The sequence below is a fragment of the Myripristis murdjan genome, chromosome 13 (genome assembly GCF_902150065.1).
Source record: "Myripristis murdjan chromosome 13, fMyrMur1.1, whole genome shotgun sequence".
Classification (NCBI taxonomy): domain Eukaryota; kingdom Metazoa; phylum Chordata; class Actinopteri; order Holocentriformes; family Holocentridae; genus Myripristis; species Myripristis murdjan.
In genome coordinates this window covers 10642927-10659382 of record NC_043992.1, presented here as the reverse complement: position 1 = coordinate 10659382, position 16456 = coordinate 10642927, and the positions used below count along the sequence as shown (strand labels likewise).

The following is a 16456-nucleotide window of genomic DNA, read 5'->3' as shown; positions in this document are numbered from 1 at the left end:
CACCGCCGTGCGGCTCCGCTGTGAAATCGGCCGCTGCTGGAGGCTCAGGGACAGACGAGAGGCCTCTTTCCCTCTGCAGGCTGCTGGAGGCAACTCCACTTAATCCATCACTACAAATAATCTATTATCATACAATGGCAGATAAAACTAAGGTAATACAATATAGATTAAAATCATACATCCCGACAAAAGATGACAAAGAATATGAGTGAAAATAACAAATTAAATTTTAAAAAAGGAAGATGACATTACACAGCTTCAAAGATGCAGAGTCATGTATACAGGAAATATAGGTGTTTGTTTGATAAAATGGCAACTGCCAAACCTTACCAATATTATAAGTATTTAAATAAATGTTATATTCATTAAGTGTATTAACATCCATAATGGCCAGATTTAGATTGTGTTTGCAATTTTGAAAATGACACAAAGTCTGAACAAAATTTAAAACCACAAGACTTGAGTAAGTGATTCTAGTTCTTTTTTTTTTTTTTACAGAATTTGCAGTTTTCATCAATAATAGCAAAGCGTGAGATAGATAAATAAATACAGTTAAAAAAGTTAAAACTGACAAGGGTTTAAAAGTTTGAAAACCCTTTCCACAGGCCTCCATTTTTGGCTATTTCTTCTATCAAAAAGAAAGAGGAAGGAACATAACATTCCTATGAATATGACTTTATTCATAAATTACATTTTCTTGGTTAGAAAAATCAGACAATAAAAAAATACTTTTATATATGTTACCAAAAAGCTTCAAATGACAGTATTCGCAGATGGAGCATGATTAAAATAAAACATGTACAATCAAACAGCAAAGCCTAAAAATTGATTTAAGATTTAAAAATGGATTTAAATTGCCTGAATTGCATTTAGGAATTGCCTGTAATCTGGACATTATCAAAAATCTTTTTGAGATCACCTCAGTCTGGCTGTAGGAGCCTTCTCTCCACTAAAACAGCTCTCACAATTGCAGCTTGTGACACTGTTGATCACACTATTCTTCTAAAGTGCCTCAATAACTTAATCTGCATTCATGGTGTTGCACTGTCATGGTACAGGTGCCATCTCTCAGCAAGAGCACACTGTCTTTATTACAATAATTCAGCCTCAGACAACGGAAAGTTTACGTCTGGTGTTCCTCTGGGCTCAGTCCTTGGCCCCCTGTTGTTCTCCATCTATGTGTTTCCTCTGTGTGATATTTTCCGTTGCTTCAACATTACCAGTCACTGTTACATGGATGACACTAAGATATACACTCCCATTACAAGAGAGTGAACATTCTCATGCATTTAGATGTGTCTTTCTGCTATTAACTTTCTTATCTACCTGGATGTCCTCGACCTTACTCTTGCTTACTGCAGACAGAACAGAGATGTTGCTCGTCTAGCCACACACAGACATTTTTTTAATGACAGTGTTAAGTCATTAAAAAAATGTTAAGTGAGTTCTTCTGTCATAAACCTTTGTAATTTTCAACCCATCTCCTTAGATTCACATATCAAAAATGTTACTACTTCTCTCTTTCATTTCTGTGACATTGCCAAAATTTGTCCAGTGTGATCAGTGGCGGAGACAGAAGCTCTGGTGCATGCCTTTGTCACATCTCAGGTTTACTATTGTAATGTTCAGGCCTCTGGTCCATCTGCATCTGGTGTTAAAAAACCTCAGCTGATGCAGAATGACGCAGCCAGAATCCTGACCAAAATGAGGAAACTGATCCTATCACACTTTGTTTTTGCTCACTTGACCGGCTCCTTATCTACAACAGGCCAGATTTTAAAAGGGATGATAATGGATGTATTTTTCTTGAAAATGTTTTTTGTCATCATCATTGGGTATAGAAATCAGCATAAAACTGAGAATCTTAAGTCATTTCTATGGAGAGAAAGGCTGTTGTTAGATTTCTCAACTTAAAGGAGCAATTTTACTGGCGAGGGATTAAAAATTACTGTCACGTGGGGAAGAGTGGGGAAGATCCAATCAGAACAGGGCCTCATTTTTTATTCCTGCTGCCCCATTTAATTGACTCTTCAGTTGCACCTGCTATCCTCTGTTAGCCCCAACAAGCCATAGTAACAGTAACTGTTTACAGCAGTGTTGGCTATGAAAACATTTGCTGTCATATCGTTGCAGCAATAGTTCCTAAAAGCAAGATATTTTTCACTGCAGCTTGTTGTTTGACCAGAGTCATGAGTCAAGACAACATCTTTATACTGAGGGGAAAGCCCACCCAGCCCTGGAATGTATTACTGTGGAAAATGCTGACTTTCAGGAACTCTCAAATCTTGGTGGATGACAAAGCTAATACTCAAGAATAATATTAAACAAGAAAACACTGCTTTTAACTGAGTTTATAGTCTCTTTCAGGATGTTTATGTGCTGCCTGAGTCACTCACCTTGTGGAGCTCATGTCTACCTCTGTCCAATAAAGCAGAAATGCCACAAAAATAATCTTTAAACTAGGGTGTTCACTGTTGTATGGATATATTAAGGCATGGATAACATTATAACAGTTTAGCAAGTAGTTCAGCAAGGAGCCTGAACTATTGTTGTTTATCTATCAGTAGCTGTGGGCAAGATCTAGCTAACTGGGCAAACAAGAGGTAAGCTATGTCACTGTCTAAAAAGTAATATCCAATACAACAGCCTCAGCAGTCTTCAGCTAAGTGACATCTTTATGGAAACTTATCAGGTGTGATTTGCACTTAATTTATGTGCTTTCTTACTTTATAATTTTTTGTAAATAGATGTTTATCTGACATACTGGCACATCCAAAGTGTGTATTTACTCATTGTGTCATAGTGTCAGTGAAATTATGATTTGAGTCTTCAACATTTCATTTCACTGTAGTTGTTGTTTGTGAAAAGAGGAGACCAGATCAGGCCAGATAGAGGAGATAACCTCAAGACGCTCCCACTGACTACCACATTTCAGCTTTATATTCACCATTCATAAAAAAGTAACTTTAAAATTACATCATAACTAGAATCTAGAATCTAAATCTATATCTATATCTCTGTATATAGAGAGATACAGATATATATTGTGAGACAGGGGAAGAGAGAGAGCTTTTCACCATTATAAATGAATCTCTATCCATCAACCTACACTTCATAACTCCTATGAAACCTCTCATCTTATACAGATAACTTCTTTGAAATAAAACTACCCACCTCCACCAGAGTTACGTGTTATATTTTATATCGGACCATTGACATTTAACTTAATGTTTGCCATTCAAAATGTTTACAAACTGCATTATAAACAGTAATAGACATTACGTAAAGATGTTAGGCCCAAATATGGAAAAAAGTCATAGAATAGAAAAATAATACTGTGTAATGTAAAATGATGAAAAACACCATTCCTCTAGCACCACCCTCTGACCAAAATGTCCTCCACATTCTCCACAATCAGTGTTGGCATCTCAACACTGTAACAGCATTGTCACAACATGAAATGACAGAATACATATAAAATACATGTAAAATGTTGACCTGTTACCACTGAAAACATTCAAATCAATGTTAAAGCAATGCTAAAATTGTGCTGTCAACGTTGAGACGTTTCAGCATTGTGACAACGTTGGCTCCCTGCAGGGTATAGTTGCAGGGCCGGGTCTAGCCAGGCATGTATGAGGGGGCAGCCACAAATGTTGAGGGGGCATTGTGCTCCAGCACCTTTTACCATGTCTAACTGAATATATTTTGGGGGATTTAGTTTGAGGGGGCACAACATTTATTTGAGCGGGCCAGGCCCCCTCTTGCCCCTGCGTAGACCCGGCCCTGTATAGTTGACGTTATGTTTTTTAGTTCATGAGGTGGCACTCTTTATGACAATCATAATATGGTTTAGTAATCTTCCTTTAGGTGTGATGCCTAGTTAGGTGTTCATCTAGCAGCATCTCCACTGCTACCTGTGTAGGTGCTACAATGTGGTAACTGTGCGGGTACACAGCTAGGACAGTTTTCCCTCAGGTCGGTCAGTCTTAACTACGCCTAATTTAATTTAGGCCTATACTATGAAATGGAGATTGTGATTTTTACAACTGTAATAGATGGTTAGAGTTATTCTAATGAAATTGGGCTTTAGTGGGTTCCTGGCTGCTCTAGTGGTGTGAGCGCCGACCTCTAGGGGGCAACAACGGCTCTCCGGTGTCTCCGGTGTGCTAGAAGAAGACGGATTCTTACGTAAACGCTTTGGAGCATGCCTACTACACTCGAACATAAACAAAGGGTGGACGCTACGCCGCAATAAACGCAACTAAAACATCCCTGTTGTTTTATATGTATTTAATATCGAGAATATTTGGAGAAAGACTTTGTTCGTGAACCATGGAGAACGCATTACTGATGCGAGTGAGTGTGTTTACCGACCAAGGGGGTAGGAAATACATGGAGGATGTCACCGAGGTCATAGTAGAACCCGAGCCGGGAGAGGATGAGCCGACGTCGGATGAAACAGACGAGAACAGCGGGGGAAACTGTGCAGTCATTTCCGTGGCTGAGGGCGCTCATGTAGACCGGAGTCCAGACGATTCGGATCCTCCATCGGTTTTAGCTGAATCCCCCCAAACTGTACAAGCCGAGGACCAAATTGTTTCAGCGGCAACGTCGTTACCGCCCGGTGGGAGCCGGCCGGCGGCGCAGCCTGGCGCCGCGAACCGTCCCCGGCGCTCCGTGGCTTTCTTCGCTGTGTTCGACGGTCACGGGGGTCGCGAGGCTGCGCAGTTCGCACGAGACTATCTGTGGGAGTTTATGAAGAAGCAGAAGGGCTTCTGGTCGGAGTGTGACCGGGAGGTCTGCTCTGCCATACGTAAAGGATTTGTAGCCTGCCACCACGCCATGTGGAAAAAGCTACGTAAGTTTGATAACTGTAACCTTAGGACGAGGTGCCTTTTAGCCCCATGACTTACGACCTTTTGTAAACACCTAGAACCCACCCATTCTTCTTTCGGCGTGTATGTAATTCACAAAATAGTGATTATTTTAACGAATTGTTTAATTCTTAAAACGGTATTTTTCCATCAGTGGACGCCGCACAGGGCGGCACCGAGCAATTTGAACTAATCCTAAATGTTGTCATTTTGTTTAAATTAAGTGCTGTTTGGTAGATCACATATGTGCCGATTTAAACAGAAGCCTCTATCTATTCATAAAAGGTCTTGAGTCATGGTCTATTTGGTGTGTACGAAAAAGAGAAGCAAATCAAGCTGAAATTGTCAGATTTTTAAATGGAGCGTAGCGTTGATTTCCCACCATACAAAGTTTAGACCGGCTACAGCTAACTAGGGTAACACAGCAAGTTACTTTAACATTCAGAGTTTTATCACATTATTTATTTATTTATCACTTGTTGTGTGTGTCAAACTAAATGCAATTTTTAAACATTGTGCCTTTTCCCGCCCCAAATATGTGTATGTTATGCCTGAAAGAAACTAGCAGTCTTTGTCGGTTTGCAGCCGTCTGGGTTTTGCCCGGGCAAGTTAGACTTCAACCAGGTGATCAAAGGTGTGTCAAGGTAACGTCTGTAATCTTGACAAGCATCTGGCTCACGTTTTATGCTGGCAAGACATGCTGTAAGACAGGTGCGCTCTAATCCACTGATTTTACCTGTGCTCATTGTATTGTGGTCAGGAGTTGGTCATTAACTAATAGTATGATGAAGTTACTCTGAACAAGGTGAAGTCACAGATGGACAACTGATGGGACACAAAGTTTCATGATTGATCTGTTGCTGTGCTGCTCCATATGTTCAGGATTATACAATCAGATCTAGAGTTGGGATGATATGTTTATCAACAGAGTCCATACTATCATCATACTTGTGTGCCAGTTCGATATGTATTGCGATTCTTAAGTAAGGTGATTCTACAAGTGTTGAGATTTGAAATTACAATTTATTGCAATTTTTGGATTATCCTGTAGTTTGTGGGTGTAGAGTTCCATAAAGCTGTGATTATCTCAAAGGTTGCAATAGGTTTACACACTGATGTTAAGTTTAAAAAAATGGTCCCGCCACAATGAAATGGCTACTATTGGGGCTAACATCATCACACATGGATACATTTTGGCTCATTGACTGTTTAGGCCCCAGCATGCACAAATAGCTACACCATTTTACAACAGGCCAAAAGAACACATTTGTACTGCATGAGACTCATGGGTGCCCATAGAACCCATTTTCATTCAGATATCTTGAGGTCGGAGGTCAAGGGACCCCTTTGAAAATGCCAGTTTTTCCCTCGCCAAAATTTAGCCGAACTTTGGAGTGATATTTATTCCCCTTGTCGACAACCCAGCACGACATGCTTGGAACCAACTGATTAGGTCGTCTAGTTTCATATTTTCATATGACACCAATATCTTTACTTTAAATTGATGCAGTAAAAAAAGATCATTAAAAAGAATTGTGATAATTAAATGAATCATTTTTTTCACCACCCCTAAGTAGCTCACTACATTTATTTATCCTGCCTCTTTTTTCTCCCGTTAGCTGAATGGCCAAAGACACTCACAGGTCTACCCAGCACATCTGGTACCACAGCAAGTGTGGTCGTCATCCGGGGCAACCGCATGTACGTGGCACACGTTGGGGACTCGGCTGTGGTCCTTGGAGTCCAGGATGACCCTACGGACCAGTTCATCAGAGCTGTGGAGGTCACACAAGACCACAAGCCTGAGCTGCCCCGGGAGAGAGAGCGCATCGAAGGTCTGGGTGGGAGGTAAGTCTTAACTAGAAACTCCTTGAAAGTGCCATTGAAATGTAAACAAATTTCCTTCAGCTGGGGAAAAAAAAATCATTCAAACTCTGTATTAGCTGCCAGATGGGACCACTTTGAATTTTAATGTCATTTCTCGGAATAGCTTGGTAAATTCTGAAAAATGTCTCCAAACTGATTTATTTTGTCAGTGCATTGCTTTATATGAAATCTCTCGAACACCCTTAGGGAGAGAGCATAATTTCTTCTATCATTTATGTCATGAATCTCCAGTTCAAATCAAATTCACCAGAGACTAACAAAATAACAAAGACAATGTAGTCGCTGCTGATAATTCAGACCAGAGTATGGGAGGGTAGCTCTAAGAACAAGACAAACTCCATTTCAGCTTGGACAGATTCCTCACCTGACACCACATTCCCCACACCTCTATGATAAAACAGCGAGCGCAACCAAGAAGCTCATCTTTTGCACAGTAGCAGATCAAACTGTTATCTGGCTAAGGGTATGGTATCCTTTGAAACTGTCTCCTGATAACACATTGTTGTACTGACAAGCCCAGGCAAGACAACAAGGCAAACTCCATGTTATACAACCAGGCATGCTCCGTAGCCTTACGACATACCAAATAGTATGCTAAAAGATAAATATTGAGTACATCATTTACTCATGTTGTTAGTAAAATGTATGCAGCCCTAAAACCTGATGAGGGTGAATAGTACCGTCAGACCGATAATGTGAAGTAAGAGGGATGTCACATCTCATCTCTTACAGTGTAATAATTGCTTGTTAATGCTGTGAAATGTTACATTATCAGGGAAAAAAACCTACTACATAGGTCATTACGGCATAACAACACCATCTTTATGAATTTTAAAAAATGAACATGCTATTTGAAAGCTTGTCTTGCTCTGTTTTTGTAATTAGCCAGATTCATAGTTGTAAATACCTGTCTTGTTCCCACTCTGACTCAGAGGCACAGGAACCTACTCAGACAGCTGGTTTGCTCTTGGCCAGTGTTTAATCAGTTTTACGTTTACATTTGGTGAATCAAACCAGAGTTAGACAAACAAAATAAGGGAGAAGCCATGAATTCTGCAGTTTCACCAAAAGATGTGACTTGGACTGGCTGTAGCTTTGGTTTGATTGTGTTTTATTAAAATATTTTTTTTTATTTTGGTGGCTAAACTGGTTCCAAATTGTTCAAGGTGGCTTTAAATTTTTAGTTTGACTTTTTGACCCTGCGTTGCGCTCCCCTTCTGTTCTCTGTTTCCAGTGTAATCAAGAAGTCTGGAGTGAACCGAGTGGTGTGGAAGAGGCCCAGGCTGAGTCACAACGGCCCGGTGCGTCGCAGCACCGTCATCGACCAGATCCCTTTCCTGGCAGTGGCCAGGGCTCTTGGTAAGAAAACCAACAATCACTGTCATAGGAACCTGTTTTGGAAGCAGCCAGCGTGGACACATGGCTAGATAGAAAGTACTAGGTCAAATTAATAATTGCGTATCATTCATAAAAATGAATAAACCTGAATGAAAAGACTGCAGAGCTTACCATCAACCTCAGCGATAAATGTAGGGTTTCTCTAAGCATATTTTTTTTATTTATTCCTGTAGTCTCTTACATAACATTTGTCAAGAACCAGAATGCTTTGAATTGCTTTAATCAAGTTTTCATTAAGTTTGCATTTGTGAGGCAGAGCTATTGTTTTGTATGTTTGATTTTTTTCTTTTTTGTTTTTCTCTTTGTCTCCCTTTTATTTTCACCACAAGTGTACATTATTTACAGTGAGTCCAGTGTGGAAACAATCAAAAGAAGACAGGGACAGGGCAAAACAAGACACGACAGCAAAACAAAACAGTCCAACAAGCAAAACATTGGGCAAGAATAATATAAGACACTTGTATACATTACATGACATTTTACAAGTGTGGTTATATTTATTGAAGAGATAGGCTATTTTGGTCAGATGTTTATTGTTAGTGGGTGCTGTGGAGTGGGTTTTGGGTGTGTGGTGGTCAATATTTGCAGAATAAACAATGTTTTTGTAATAACAACGTTGTATAGTAGTTGTAACAATAGGGGAGTGGTTAGTGTAGAGTGCTTGAGTCCAAAAGATGAAAGACTTTTGAACCTGTTTTCAACATTTTTTCAACGGTGACCATAGGCGTTCTTTAAACATCTTTTCAACTGAGAAGTGGTCACTGGGATGTTACAACATCCCAGTTACTACATTATTAAAATTACTATTTTTATTCATAGGCCTTCTGCAATAAAAAAAAAAAGCATTACCACAAGTTTAGGCCGAAGTGTGTACATGATAAAAACTGCTTTGACCTAACTAAATCTAAATTCACAGTCTCGTTACTGTTTTCCCTAGACACAACTGAGTTACAGTAGGAACATTACAGGTGACAGCAGTGTGCCCACCACCACCACCTTTATTTCTCTTTGTGACATGAAAAATGCCTGTAAAAACAAATGTAAATATGAGAGAGGGAGGGGGGGGGGGGAGTTAATGCATGCAGCCTCAATGTCTACCCAGAGATTTTGAGGAATATCTGGTTCCACCGATGAACATTAATAAAGCTCAGTTCAAAAACATTTAAACTACTTCTCATTAGGGGTGCAACGGATCAAAAAACTCACAGATCGGATTGTATCACGGTTTTGAGTCACAGATCGGATCATTTTTTTGGATCAGCAAAAAAAAAAAAAAAAAAAAAAGACAAATATAACTTTGTCCTCCATTTATTTTGTAAAACACTTTTGCCCATTAAATAAAAACATTCAACTAAAAATGTCCATCCAATGTTTAATTAAAATTTTGTGCAATTGCAAGTGCAATTTAAGGCATGATACCTTCTAATTTCGTGTGCCACAGTGCCTACACACCGTAATGGTTTTGTCCACCAGGGACGATTTTTGCTATGGGCAATGTGGGCAACCGCCCAGGGCGCAATCTACTTGGGGGCACACGAGCGCCTTCCAAAAAAAGAAAAGAAAAAGAAAAATGCGTCCTCAAAAAAAAAAAAAAAAATCACCAGTTTTATAGACTACCATATTGTCCCGCATAAAAGATGACCCCTCTTTTTCAAGACCCCTTTTTTTTTTTTGAAAAATAGGCTACTTTTTATACGGACAAAATCTTGTTTGAATAAAAAAGCCACCGGCCTGCATCAGGCAGGCCGGCCGCGACACCGGTCAGCATCAGGCGGGCTGGCTGCGGCACCGGCCGGTACCGCGCCTGGTGCTGCAGCCGACTGGCGCCGCGGTAGGAATAGTAGCCTAACATGGAAGGGCGCAAGCCAGTAATTTCGCCTAGGGCGGCAACATAGGCAGAACCACCACTGTTGTCCACCATCCTTTTCCCATCATCATTGTATGTTACAGAGAAGCCAAAATGCTCCCATACATGCGACTTAAATGATGCAGGAGCTTTTTCAAGTTCCTCTGCTCCTCCGCTAGCCATGATTACTGCAGCACTTGACCAGTGTGGATTGCACATGCGCCCTTCACGTGAACGCCCACAACTTTTTTTTTTCATCAACCAATCCAAGGACCACGCACATGCTGAACTGTGGAGAGGGATCCGTACGGATCACGGATCAACAATGATCCATTGCACCACTACTTCTCATTGATAAACATATCACAATTGTTAGTGGAAAATAGCAGCCTAAAGAACTACATTTCAATTTAATTTCCATAAAAATCAATAATAGCATATCAGAGCTACATGACACTTATTTATGTCACACATTCAGAAAGTGCTCACTGGATGAAGAGGGCAAGAAGAGTACATAAAGATGTTTGGCAAAAATGTGACCATTAGAACAAGGAAGTAGGCAAAACACCACAGCAGGAGACCTGAAACATCAAAACAATGTTTGGATTCTTTTTGACAGTGAGAAAACATTGTCACTATATCACTGTATAAGTGATCAGGGTTTGAAATCTGCTGTCTGGTCACAAAACTGAGGTCAAAATAGCCACTTTTTAAATGTAGTCACATACTAGGTTTTGACCTAGTCTTGTTGATTGTATTGTGTTTAGTGTGGTTGAACTCTGCACTTGCATTTTAGTTCTTTACTGACATCCATCAAACTTACGTGGTACTTTTTGGTGTGGCTGGATGGAAAGGGTCGATGTTCAAATTGGTCCAGCTAACAGTGTCACTGTGGAGTTTTCCTCGAGGGCCAAGGTGTAGAAGCGACGTTGCTAAAGTAATGGCAGATAAGTCTGCACACTTGGATAAATGCAATTTTGCAGTTTTACAGTTGGCAAGCCAAATGACGCTAATGATGAAGTTTGAATTCTGTCAAACAAAGTGTGAGCCTTAGCTTGACATTTTGAATGTTGAATATACCCACCCAGTCCTCTGGTGAGCTCACTTTAGCTACCCTTTTCTGCAACAGGCGATCTGTGGAGCTATGACTTCTATAGCGGGGAGTTTGTGGTTTCCCCAGAGCCAGACACCAGTGTGGTGACCCTCGACCCCAGGAAACACCGCTACATCATCCTGGGCAGTGATGGCCTGTGGAATATGGTGCCACCCCAGGATGCCATCTCCATGTGCCAGGACAACGACGAAGCTATGGTGAGAGGAGCGCAACACAAGTCATACATTTTAAATGGGCTGTTTATTATCATTTATTATTATTATTATTATTATTATTTTATCGATACTTATTCTAAATGATCATGGATGGACTGCTTCTCTTCGTGCCTTTCCTCCCTCCTGCAGGCACCGTGTGGTGTGTCAAGCGCTCGCCAGCTGGTCAGCCATGCTCTGCTGCGGTGGCGCCAGCGAATGTTGCGTGCAGACAACACCAGTGCCATCGTCATCGCCCTTCAGGAGCCCGGGACACCCCAGGACACCCTGCACCATGAGGAGGTGCTGCTTGATCTGGCCAAGGTGTCTCAGAGTCCTCCCACGTCCATATCCCGTGCTGACACACCTCTGCTTCAGGTGAGAGCAGGAAGATGCTGGACACATGGTTAAAACAACAGAACACACACTTTAACACACTTTCTCATTGTTGAAAAGGGCTGGGTAAAAAAAAAAAAGAACAAACACCTTATTTGATTTAAGATGCAGGTTTCTCCTTTTCCACATTTTAGAAAGACCCCTCTCCTGTACAAGTTGCTTGGGAATTAATTTCTGTGCAGCTTTGGAAGTGTGGAAGCCTAATTTGACCAAACTGTGTACGCCAAAAGTGAGCTGTTGCCATGAAGCTTCCATCTGCACATCTGAAGGCAGTTGGGCACATTTCAAAAAGGAATGCGTTGTAAACATTGTCTGTACACTTAAGACATTTGGTTTTAAAAATATTATGGTAGCCCACACCCAACTGGAGAACTGTCGGTTTTTAAATCTGTCATACTGAACCTGTAACTGTGTAGTGCATATTTGATTTCAGAGGGCGAGTTGTGCATTTCCAGTATGTTTCAGTTTTAGCTACAGCACACACAATTTTATAGTGTAGTCATTCATTTTGCCTAACACAGGGAATTGAAATGTTAAAATGTTTTCTCTATTTGTCCCAAGATTATGTGTATCAATAATGCATGAAATCAGGTAAGATATGCTATATAATTTGTATCATTTGACTGTATGTTTCACTGATATACTCTATGTCAGTGACTGTCAACTGGTGGCCAGGGAGCCACATCTAGCCCACCAACTTTCCATCCGACCCGCAGAATATTAACGATTTCAGAAAATGTAGTGAGGAAAAAATTGATCCCGCTATTTAGGATGTCTCGCATTGAAGCAACAACAAAAACAAGTGAGATGGAAATAATTTTATCAGGAATGATTTACCGACTCCAAATATGTGCATTGGACCCGCAGGTTCTAAAGGCGTCATAAACCCACATGTCAGTTTATCGGTTACCTGCGATTCAGGCCTAGCTCGCTCACAAAGCCAATTCCCGTCTTTTATGAATGGAGTGAGGCTTGTGCCATGTCTTCATGGAAGCATGGAAACAACATTTTCCACTAGTCAAGATGCTGCATAATAGCGTCAAAACCGGTCAAAGTCGATTAGTGTTTCCTACCAATGAGGGCTGCATTCTGTGGTTACGTTTCTTTGATTTGAACCGTCACTTCCTCCATGGCTGGAGGTCTGTGCTGTACTGAGAGCATTTTCTACTGAAGTATCTAGTTATTATCGATTTCACATGTTTTTAGGAGTCTGTTCACACTATAGGCTAATAAAAATAATTTTGTAATTCATTCATTTTGCAAGAAAATGAAACTATTAAACAGTAATAGGCTAAATAGGCCCTTGGACAAATGTTGTTGATGATGACCCCTGCTTTATGTGCAGAAGTTAGTTTGATACTTGTTCAGTGTTTGTTGTATTCCCTATCAAACGAAAATCCATGTGAACAACGACAAAGAAAAAAAAATTAGCACAACTGGACGTGTATATGAAGGTTAGAGTTCACATTTTCTGAATTCTGACCTGTGGACTGAATTCAGATATGACTGCATCATGAACTAGAGTTGTGAGTGGTGAAGTTTCTGCTCATGGGTTTTTTCCATCTGTCCTCCCACAGCGGCCTCCAGAGGAAGACTCCACCTCGGCCGTCTGTGAGCTGGTCCCCACCCTGGACAGGAAGGACGGCCTGTTAGGAACCCGCGGCCTGTACCACATGACTCTGTCTGACCCCTTTGCAACGCCCCCATTGCACACAGACAGCAGCACCGAGCCACCCTGCCAGTCCCACTTGACGGACAGCTCTGCTCTGACAGCGGGCCTCTGCGACAGGACGCCCCCCGGCAAAAGGACCATTGATGGACCATCATCAGGCCAGTTGGCTAAGAAAGCCCGGCGCAGGACCGTCGACAGGCCGCTGCTGGTCCGCCGCAGTGCCGAAAAAACCCAGAAGGAGTCAACCAGCGTTCCTCCCCTCCTCCAGCAGCACAGCAAGACCACAGTATGTGTGTGCTGAAACACACACAGCACACACACACACACACACACACATACACACACACAGACGGAACAACATGCTGCCTCCCCCACTCCCTAACCTTTTCTCTATAAAGACCAGTTTGAGTGTCGTCTCTGTGGATTTGTGTTTATGTTGGCAAATACCCTCCACATTCTCTACATTTTTCCGGATGTTGTGGACATAAGAGATTTTGTCCTCACACAACACGAGCAGTAATACTAAAGTCTAAACTTCAACTTTCCTGAGACAGTTTGTGTCTTTGTTTTGAAGTCCCTTCCTGAAGTGGAGACTTACTTTGTCTTATTTTACCTTTTTGCTGCAAACAACGTATGAAATAAGTATGAGTAACAACCTTTGTGTACATATTCTTTGTTTTCTAGGTGAGTATTGAGAAGTAAGAAAAACATATGTTCATTTAAAACAAATTGCAATATTTTTATACATGGTTTACTATATTATGATGAAACATGAGAATCCCTTTTGGATGAGCTCCACCAACACAGATGACATTTTATTTAAATATCTTGAAACCCATCTCACTCAGTCCTTAAATCTTTGTGCACACCCCACATTTTTAAATATTTATGTATTTTTATTCATCTTATTTAATCACTGGATGAGATTTGTCTTGAATACAAACTGAAGGTGCTGCTACAGTCAAAAACCAGTAAGCTAATGAATCAGTTTATGTTTAGAATTGTATAACCTCGCTTAGAGAAATGACGTCAGAGTTTTTTTGAGGAGACACGTTTCACTTTATGTATCCGCTCCTGCATGGTTTTAAATGATGGACAGTGCTTTTTAAAGGAATCATCCTCGCTCAGATCCTCTTACATTGTTCGATATGAATTTGTGATGAAGTGTTGTACTTAATTTTTTGATGTATCCCGTTTTCCTTAACCTATCTTGTCTGTCTTATACATCAGTAAATAATTTATATTTCCCTGAATGCCTTTCAAGAATTCTCAGAAAAGGAGCATGAACATGTTGCTTTCAATCAGTGGGCATATAAATACAGCTAACTCAAAAAGCAAGTTAGTGAACAGGTTCATTTCCAGTTGTCTTTCCTATGATGGCATTTCCCTCCTGTGTGGTTGTTCAATGGTGGTGCAAAATGTTAGCTCCAGAAAGAAGCCCTTGTTAAACTCTGAGGCACTGACACCAAAAACCTGGTGCTTACCATGGATGATTAAGATAGCTGAAACATCTGCTATCACACACAACTGCAGCTGCTGGGAAAATCACGTGATGTCCTGTTTACTGCATTAAGCCAGTCATCCAAAAAAAAAAAAAAAAAAAAAAAAAAAAAACACACCGTGAAACAACAAAATGGGCCCACTAGTTCAAAGAACTTTGATAATACATTCAGTTTTTAGGGGGTGGAGCCTTTAAAGTGCTGAAAGAATTTGCCCTGTGGAATTTTTAAAATTTTAACTTTCGACCTCTGACCGCTTGCATTGATTTTCACCATAAAGGTCCAAGGGTGCTTAGACTTGTAAGACGCTTAGGGGGTTAAGGGACAGTGTATTCACTTTGAGAGGACCACTGTGGAACCAGTTGCCTCATGTCCACCTTATGGGGATGATAATGATCCATTCAAACAGCAATGAGATTGTAATGGCGGTTCTTTATCATTTTTTCCTTTACAACCTCATAGAACTCATCATTAAACAATCCATTACCCCTCCATGCTATATCTGCTGCAGTCTAAAATACTCTGCTGTGCCCTGTGTTCTTGTTCCTGGTTTATGCACAAGTCTCATTTTTGACTAAACACTCTTCATGGGATTTCTAAGAGTGTTTTTGCACTATTACGGTGACCTTAATTATCCTCTTGAAAGGGAGTTTTTGTTGTAAGTCATGCAGCTGGATGAATGGAGAGAGTCTTAGAATAAATAGACCAGAGTAAAGCAGAGACGGTTTGATTGGTTAAACAAAAAAAAAAAAAAAGTATTGCAGAGTATGGCCTGATCCTCATTTGCCTCCTGGGTGATGTTTTGTCACGTCACCAGCCTAGACAGTATAGCATGGTTTTTATTCATCTATTTTCAGTCAAATTGAAATTACCCTGAAATTGATAAGACTTCTCATTCTGCATAAGACCTTGTTAAATTATTATTTATGTATGTATTTTCATAGAGCAAAGTGCAATTTTAAAGAACTTGTAGCATACTCATTTGGTTCAGAAGAATACAACGGTGATTGAAGATGTCAGACATGTCTCATTATCTCCACAAATACATTCTGTTACATGACTGGGCATCTGTGTGATTTATAAATACTATTTTTATGGTAAAGTGTTCTTAGCTAACTGGTTCACCCTGTTGAATTATGGCATCCCTTATGCAGGTGGCTGTGCTTACAGCAGACAATGCATGTTTAGAGTGTAAATGTGAAAAAAAAAAAACACTTATCTGGAAATGAACCTATTTAAATAAAAAGTTTCAAAATTAAGTAATCACTGTGTTTTGCAACTGAGTACTTAATGAATGTTCCCTACACAGTTCTTGCACTGAATTTCATTTGAGTGGCATCATATATGCTACATCTTATGTCATCAATATTTAAGAGATATATTGAATAATATATGAATTATAATACATTTTTGTAGCTAGATTCCTGGTCCACTGAAAAAAATGTCTTATATGCACTGATCTATAAGAAAGTACATCAGAGATCAGTGGTAAAATGTGTTTAAGCACTTAAAGGGTGTGTAGCAACTACAGCTTAGCATTACGGTTAATGCAAAAACTACAACTCACCACTGAGGT

General features: G+C 40.3%; 1 protein-coding gene across 1 annotated transcript; it reads left to right on the top strand.

Annotated features, from left to right (window-relative positions):
- The first annotated feature begins 4174 nt into the window (after positions 1-4174).
- On the top strand, positions 4175-15674 carry ppm1da (protein phosphatase, Mg2+/Mn2+ dependent, 1Da). Its single transcript, XM_030067345.1, has 6 exons — positions 4175-4861; positions 6497-6725; positions 7999-8123; positions 11138-11319; positions 11467-11691; positions 13287-15674. Exons 1-6 carry the CDS (start codon positions 4336-4338, stop codon positions 13680-13682), a joined length of 1683 nt encoding a protein of 560 aa, XP_029923205.1. The 5' UTR covers positions 4175-4335; the 3' UTR covers positions 13683-15674.
- The last annotated feature ends 782 nt before the right edge of the window (positions 15675-16456 follow it).